This window comes from Malus sylvestris, chromosome 3 (assembly GCF_916048215.2).
Source record: "Malus sylvestris chromosome 3, drMalSylv7.2, whole genome shotgun sequence".
Taxonomy (NCBI): Eukaryota; Viridiplantae; Streptophyta; class Magnoliopsida; order Rosales; family Rosaceae; genus Malus; species Malus sylvestris.
In genome coordinates this window covers 23401793-23410513 of record NC_062262.1, presented here as the reverse complement: position 1 = coordinate 23410513, position 8721 = coordinate 23401793, and the positions used below count along the sequence as shown (strand labels likewise).

Sequence of the window (8721 nt, the reverse complement as noted above, 5' to 3'; positions counted from 1 at the left end):
ACGGAGTTGACAGGAGGATCACAAATCCCAAGTTTGTGCACAAGCAATCCTCTAAATCAGGTTAGAGTTACTTTATCACTGATAGATTGCCTCGCATCACCTCATTTTCTACTTATGCTACAAGCAATCAGGACTCAATTTTGAATCCCTGTGCACGTACATTTTAGCCACATCACCAACAACTACTATTGCTCCGTGGGTACAATTAAACAACCATCGTTCTCAAATTCATACGAAAAACTCATGTAAATAGTATATAGCTAGGCTTAGAAAACCGTCCTTTTTGTTGTACGTAAGCTCTTAATATAAATTCAATAGACTAAAGATGTAAGCTGAAAGAATTATTTTATCGTGTAGATTTAGCTGCTTTGACTGGTTTCTTAATTATTTAGAAATGGGTGTGTTATATTGTGGTCACGTTGCATTAATCATGTTGGTAGCCCTATGTATCCATGTGCTAAGACATGGATCCTCAACGTCAATTTGTTTTCTACTTGGAACAGTTGTGGATCCTGCTGCCTGCACCACCACCAAATTTTTGTGAGCTTTATATATGTCTATGTTGTCTTGTTCCATTTTAGCATGTCTGAAGCTATGACGGAATAAACGACGGTTGCTGTAAAAATCGAAATTGAAATAAGAAAGACATGGTGGCGAGAATAGTAAGCTATGACGGAATAAACGACAGTTGCTTCTCGTGGAGATACCTGCATGAGCGTGGGTGGTTTGGCAGCAGCAATTCTAGAATTTTCCAGTCCTCCACAAAGTTCGGTACCATCTGCCTCACCAGACTCCGTTATAACATTCTCAGGCTTTACTTTAATCTTAACTGGTTTTCCCAGAAGTGATTTATCTTCCAGTCTTGCAATTTCAATGGCTCTTGCACACACGGGAAAACCTTGATCATCCCAAGACTCCAAAATTACACCGGAGCCCAAGCAGGTTCTTCCCTGGTAGAAGGCCGCAAACTGCCCAGCTGCCAGGCCTTGATCGTCTTGAGATAAATGGACAACTGCAACATCTTCGTGACCATCTTCACCGGGTTCCATTATTAAACTACAATTACAAAAAGCAGGCCCATGCCTAACCTGAAAGGTTTAAAACATTTCAGCTCCCCCTGACTTGGATTCTAAACAGTAAACACTAACTACAATCCATGCATGGTTCAAAGCTTTCCTTGTGACCCTTCCTCGCGAGATTTATCAACATCCAAAACCATGTGTGACACATTGGTCCACGTCTAATTAAAACTTGACGTATGACTTTTATGCGATGAATGTGGTACAATAACTTATAAGTGCTTCCAAGTGCAAGTTCCAACCCTAAACCCACAACTAAAACTAGTGGCATGTTTTCTAAGCTGCAGTCAAGAAAGCCATCACTTGTCAGACTGCCACTAACATGAACTATGTCTTTCTTTCAAGACTCTAAACAAAAGAAAAGACAAGATAAACTAAAAGGCAAATAAAAAACAAGATGAAACAAAAAGAAAGCATGTAACTCTAGGCTAGAAACTTTTCATTTGTACAGATAATCTCTTTTTTCCCTTTGGAATGATGAGAACACAGATAATTCCTCAACAGAACTATTTATATTTTATACCACATTAAACGTCTACAAAGTGGACCACGTCTCTAGCAGCAGTGGACCCACTTGTGGTCAACAACGTGGTCAGTAAGCATATGGTGATGTAGCATTTTGATAATATTGAGATTTTTGAGTTCAATACTATAGAGGAAATCATGTATAAGATTCATTTTAGACCAATATTTACTCACAAACACTGGTCGGAAAATAATAGCATTGCATTTTGAAAAACTTATATACAGAAAGTAAATATAACAGGAATAACAGATCAAATTTTAATTCTTGTACCTTACACTCTAGCTGACTGATCTGGTTTGGGGGCAGACCATTTAGCCATTTCAAGGAGCCAACACGAAACAGGCGCCTTCTTTTTTTGTCCGAAAAGTAATTTCTTGACACAAAAACTACATTGTTTTTTATATCCTTCTCAACAACATACCTGCATAAGAAGGTACCATAGACAGTAAAGCTGAAAATCCTGTTTGAAGTGGTACAAGGAGACCCAAACATAAACTAATATTGATTCTCAATAAAGAAGGATACAGCATATTTAATGCGCACACGTTGAACATTTGATATCATGCATGGTTGAATTTGTAGATGAAAAGTGTAAGAATAGTCTCATATTTTGAATAACAAAAATATGTTGCAAACCTTTGCTTTCAATGATTCTACTTTTGGAAAAAATGTTTTAGTGCGTGCTTAAATGGAATCATCCTGAGAGTCTACCTTTACAAAACAATATCTGCTACTCTGATCAATAGGTAAAGTTAATCATGATAATTCTTCTATTTTGAGTTTGAACATTTATTTCATTATAATATCCAGAGTACTTGGACAAAGACCATGCCTAACTGTTACAATAATTATGAGCATCATTATTATGATATATTAGGGTTCTGTTGGTATTTCTAGCAGAGTCATTTGTGTTTTCAATTAGTGTCTGTCGGTATTATTTATGAGCTTGTTTAGTTATGCTAATTTGAGTATGAGTCTGCCTATAAAATGGTGTTTTAAATGATGTATAGCAGCATGGCGAAAATAAATAATTATCTCAGTATAAAGTATTAGGAGGTCAGATCCCCTTGAAGTGATCTAAACTATCCAAATTATCTCATTTGATAGGAGTGATCTTATCACTAAGTACTGGTTTGGTATTGAGGTGCTTTTATAAAAAGTGGGTATAAAAAAAAGTTGAGCTCAAAAAGGTGTTTGGTAAACACTTAAAAACAGCTTATTTTCACAGTTCTAGGTGAAAAAAGCTGAAAACGTGAAGCAGCAAAAATAAGTTTATTCTCACAGCACAGTAGAAACATTTTTTTTCAAAGCACAACAATACCAAACCAGCCATAACTCAAGCCCGATGTGCTACGCCACTAGAGGCCCATTGGCCCTTAAGCTTGTACAGCATGATCCCTAGATTTAGGTAGTAAGTTGAACGAATGTTGCCCATTGACCAGTTGATAGCAGACAACACCGAGCATGGACCAGCTTCAGGCCCCATTTTGACAGGTCAAGCAGAGCTGACCAGTTCATGACTGTAAATATGTAGGTAGGCACAACCAACCTAATTATACAAATACCTCATCAGAACCATCCTTTCAAAAGTATCTATTCTACAAGGGCACAATCACATTTTGTGGGAATATCCACCAGGATTTTGGTAGCTACGTCAAGCAGAAATAATGAAATAAAAGTCATTATCATTCTAAATATTATACAGTAGAATACGGATGTCCAAACCATATCGCAATTTAAAATGTATTGAGTATAACAAAAAAGTTGTCAGATAACCACTGTAATATTGCAATTATTGCTTCCCAAATGACCAGATTTAGGATTAAAACGACAACAGCACAAGTACCACCAAAAAACATTAGAAGTGATCAGCATACCAGGGTCCTCCAGGGAGGCGTAGACCTTGTCGTTGACCAATTGTGTAGAACCAAAACCCCCGATGATTTCCTAGGAAATCTCCCGACTCAGCTTCCAATATGACACCTTCCTTCTCCCCTATGTGTCTCGCGATAAATTCATTGAACTTGATCTATATTAAAAAAACAAAAACACAAAAAAAAAAAAAAAAAAAACGAGGGACTGACGTTAGGAATTTTAAAATGGCCACTCAAGTAAACCCACAAAGAATCAATTAGTACCTCTCCAAGTTCTACCATACAAATTTTGGCACCCCTATAGGTAGTTGTGCCATTCAAGGGATGAAATTATCTTCGCAAGACATACCTTCCCTAGAAAGCATATTCCTTGTGAATCCTTTCTGTCTTTGTTAGGCAGATCAAACTTTGTTGCAAGTTTGCGAACTTCATCCTACAAAAATATTTAGAGAAAGGAATCAGTATAAAAGAGTAAAAAGTATACAGAATGGACTGAAAATAACAAAAAATGAATTAAAAGGATTACATAACATAGTTAGTAAACTACGGAACGGGTATAGTACGTGGAAATATGTACGTGTATTATTCGGCAACTTTGCTAGAAAGATGCTTTGAAAATTTCAGCCATTTTATTTAATTTTTTAATTTACTTGTTTTCATTTATAAATACTATGTTAAAAATACGAATTAAATACATAAATTTTGTGTAGTATCGAAAAGTGTGTCTAAATAATGTGTATTAAACGTGAAAATTACGTGTATCATAGTTGGATTTAAAAAAAAACATGCAATTTAACGAATCAATAAAACGTGCACAAAGAAGCCACAGCCAAACACAACCAAAACTACGGAAGGTAAATATTTCTGAAAAATGCATAAGCACGTGTATTATACATGACTTTACTAATTATGTTACCTAACATAAAGAAAGAACAGAACGAAGAAGAGACCACAAATTACAAGAAAGAAAAGTACACATTTTCACAAATTCACAACAAGGTAACAATATCACTTCATTTCTATGTGTATTATACTATTATTGGAGAAACTAATACACTAACGGTGAGACTTTCCAATATTTATAGACAATACATGCATTACTTCCCAGCTGAATTTGTGATTCAAGAAATACTCAGAATTCAACAGATTAGCACATTTTACAATTAGCTAAGAGAAGTATCAAGTTAAGTATTGCATAGCATTCAAACTAGTACCCACTGACCTTTGACAGACAACCAAGTGGGAATATTAATCTCTTAAGCTGGGCCTGAGAAAGATGTGAAAGGAAGTATGTCTGATCCTTCACCTAGAAATTCAGAAGTTTGATACAATTTAGAAAGAAAAATCAACATAAAAATATAGCATGCAATGAGATACAATACTGTGATGTTTCAAGGCTTATCATATCAGAAAGAATATATATAAGGATGTATGGTGACAGCAAAACTAACACACATGTTGACAAAGCAGAAAACCCTGTTTGAATATGAAATGAGATAATATCAAACATAACAAGTTTAGCAAGCCAAGATTGATAATCCAAAAATGACAAATTGACAAAAATATAAGTTTTCAAATGTTTATCAAATATAGGTACCATATCTTGTGATAGTTCTAGAACCGAATCCTTGTCCGTTTGACTTGCAGGTGGGTGGACAACATTTGCGTAATGCCCAGATGCCACATGGTCAAACTTCATACTGCTGATGGCATCCATGAATGCACCTGAAAATTTATATAAACTTGAAGAAACAAAAAACTAAAAGTTCGATTCCGCATCATAAGAGTCAGAACTAAATCTTAAATTCAACTCATTGCATACCAAACTTTATTCTTGTATTGCAAAGAACATCTGGGTTAGGAGTTCTACCACATTGATACTCTTCAATAATGTAGGATACCTGAAACATGATGGGACTTCAAAAGTCTCTTCCAGTTACCCAATAAGAAGGAAGCTGATGATGAAGACTGGCCGGTAATATAATTATTCATTTAAAGCTTCTTTTTATTTTTGTTTTGACAAAGGCAATAATCTATGGGGAAGGGTGATTCGAACTTGAGTGCAAGGGGGTGGGAACACTGGTGACCAACTGACATTTGCTACTATTTAAAGCTTTAAGCTCACATAAATAATAGATTATGAAACAGTCGTGAGATACACGGAACATAAACTACTAAAGACTACATACAGATGTGACTACAATTCGAACATAACCTACAATTGAGACACTGGAAAAGTAACGCATACCACATTCTTCCAATATTCATCCGTCAAATGCACGACTTCTAGTGGGACATCAACCTGTAAACAAGTGTTGTTTAGTTTCAGTTGTAACTCCCCCCCGTTTGCATAACCTATACCAGAAACCAAGATAAAGCTCTTCTATCACAAACAATAGCAAAAGGTTTTCGACAAACACACATATGGGATTCGATTCACATATATAAGGCAGATGGATGGAAAATGAGGATACATAAACCCAAGAACCAGAATGAACTTCAAAAGGGTGGGTGCATTTGTTGTGCTGCTTGTGTGTGTGATGTGTGCATGTCTGTGTTTGCAACTCGGCATCCCAGAAAATGTGAACACTCATAGTGAAGTCTCATTCGGAAAAATAAAATTATCTTTATTTTCACCCCACTTCTGTTGGTAGTTTAGAAAAATAGATTGCAAGTGAAATAAAGTGACCTGATTGCAGACAGCATTTGCATACTTCAAATCTTCTTCCCATGGGCATTCTGACCAAAAGTTCTCAAAGTCTTCCTACACAAAATCACACATCAGAAGCAGCTTTTTTTAATTTATATTCTCAAGATAATCAAAATTTTAACACAGAATCAGATACACCGGAATCAGAACATCCGAAATAAAGGAATCCAATCAATAACCCAACAAGTTCACGTTTTTCTCTGTTTCTACATTGCCCAATAGAAAGAATTTCCCAATTCTTCTAAAATTGTCGATATGGGATCTCATTCAAACATACTTGGAACCAAATTTTGAGGTAGAAGGCGGTGCAGGAGTGACCGGCGGCATGGAGGAGGCGGAGGGCGACACTGCTATCGACACCGCCGCTAAGCAAGACGGCGACTTTAAGGCTCTGATGAGGCATGGAACAGGACAAGTAAGGGCCAACATCTCCATTCAAGCTGTTTGGAGGGCGTGGAGTTTGGGGAACGGCGAAGCAGTGAACGGAGCGGGGGGAGCAGTCGGCGCACGAGCGAGAGAAGGGTCTGAGGAAGAGGAGACTTGTCAGCGAGAGATAGGGCTTGAGAGGGAGAGAGAGCGAAGTGATGTGGGGGAGTAGAGAGGCCGCCATAGCCACTGGTATTACTCTCGCCATTGATTTCGTTGCATACACATTATGCACTGAACGACTGCGTTTTGGAGGCTGGAGGTTGGGGAAGCTGATTTGAAACTAGTGTTTTGGTTTTGGAGGGGAGGAAGAAATGGCGGTATCAGTGGATGACGAGGAGGAGCTTCCAGATAATCCGGTAGCAATTGGTAGCTAGTTTGGTATTGTTGAGCCTTTTTAAAAAAAAACAAAAAAATGCTTTTGTTTCAGTTATATTTAGAATAGAAATGTGGTTTTGTAATCTAGGATATCTTGGAATATTATCATTAGTAGAGTTGTAATCCTCATATGATTTAATATATCCTACTATTATAAATAAAGACACAATGATGTGATACAACATACACCTCACAATTAAATCTATGTTCTTTCTCTTACGCTCGGCCTCTCCCCCTATCTAGTCCTAAATACAGTTCAGTCAAATAGGTGTACAACACGTTATCAGCATGCTTTTAGCAGAAGCTAAGGAACTGAAGGATCGTAGGAGGAGGTTTTCTTCTACAAAATTCAAAGGCTTTCATTTGTTTCTGCTAATCAGGTACGTTTAAAATAAAATAAGATATTTGAAATGTCCACGAAACACGAAAACATTTTCCATGATGCATGAACCCCTATATTTATATTTTACTTTCAATACACACACACACACACACACACTTCATGCATTATGCAATTATTATTTTGCTACGTGGAATTTGTGAGTCAAAGCATATAAATAAATTAGAAGCAATTTAGGGTTTTTCAAACCCTAGTGATGTTGAAAAAAAAAATAAGAAATATGCGGCATGGTTGCGGCTCGCTGCCGAGCTACCACTGGCATCACCGCCGATCATCGCAGCTAGCATGCAGCCCAGCCGCGTGGAGCACGCCGTTAGAACGATTTAGTTGTGACATCTGAACTATGGCAACAGCCCTTTAGGCTTTGTTGTGCCTACACGGACACTAGGCTTTGGCATGGTAAGGGTTACCATGGGCTTGCAACCCCTTCAAGCTTAAAACCAACAACTTTTGAGTTGCTGGGCTTTGTTCTAAGTCCCTGGCCCAAACCTACAGCAAGCCCGTAGCTTGCTAGGTCCACCCCATGCCCCAAGTTCACTTGCAGCAAGCCCGTATGGCTTGATGGGCTTTGCCCAAGTCTCGGCATACTTCCTGCAACTTATGTTGCTAGGCTTGACTTGCCCCGACCCAAAAACCCTAGAACCAGCCTCGGCTGTGCCTTCCCCGCACCAACCTGCAAGCCAGATTTAGGCTGGGCTTGCCCCGTGCCTTTTTTTTTTTGGCCAAAACTAGTAACTTTTGCTATTGGGCTCACCCAAACCATAAGGCCTAGAGGCCTGCAGCCGTTCCACAACTCAATGGCTTGCAAAGGGTATTAGAGCCACTATTGAGGAACCTACAGATACCAAACTCGTCGATGACGCTCAGAAAGTTACTGCAATGATCTTCATTCAAATACACATCCATGATGCACTGCAGATCGATTACCTCACTGAGGAGGACCCATGCACCTTCTGGCTTACTCTGGCCGATCGTTTCGATCACTAGAAAGACATTTACTTACTTGAAGCGAGACACGACTGACAACATCTACGCTTCCAAGACTTTAAGTCTATGAATGAATACAACTCTGAAGTTTGTAGAATCAGATCATTGCTTAAGTTATGTAAAGTGGACTTAACATATGCAGATATCCTAGATAAGACTTATTCGACCTTCCATGCTGCCAATATTGTCTTGCATCAATAATATAGGGCACAAAAGTTCACCAAATTTTCGGATTTGATCTCTATTTTACTTCTCGCTGAAAAGCAGAACCAACTTTTGATCATAAATCATCAAGCTCGACCCACTGGCTCAAACGCTTCACTTGAAGCACATGCGACCAA

The 8721-nt window shown here is 38.0% G+C and overlaps 1 protein-coding gene across 4 annotated transcripts; it reads right to left on the bottom strand.

Moving 5' to 3' along the window:
- Window positions 1–205: 205 nt before the first annotated feature.
- Window positions 206–7019, bottom strand: LOC126615351 (uncharacterized). 4 transcript variants are annotated; one of them, XM_050283173.1, is made up of 11 exons: window positions 6467–7019; window positions 6169–6243; window positions 5728–5781; window positions 5302–5380; window positions 5077–5204; window positions 4702–4785; window positions 3829–3912; window positions 3483–3634; window positions 1876–2026; window positions 708–1088; window positions 206–616 (listed from the first exon to the last, which is right to left on the bottom strand). In XM_050283173.1, the coding sequence occupies exons 1-11, from the start codon at window positions 6821–6823 to the stop codon at window positions 593–595; spliced, it is 1569 nt and encodes a 522-aa protein (XP_050139130.1). In that variant the 5' UTR covers window positions 6824–7019; the 3' UTR covers window positions 206–592. The 4 variants fall into 4 exon arrangements, with proteins under 4 accessions (XP_050139130.1, XP_050139129.1, XP_050139131.1 ...); XM_050283172.1 differs by having other exon boundaries at window positions 206–519; XM_050283174.1 differs by having other exon boundaries at window positions 206–519; window positions 5728–5834; window positions 6169–6239; window positions 6467–6613.
- Between the last annotated feature and the right edge of the window lie 1702 nt (window positions 7020–8721).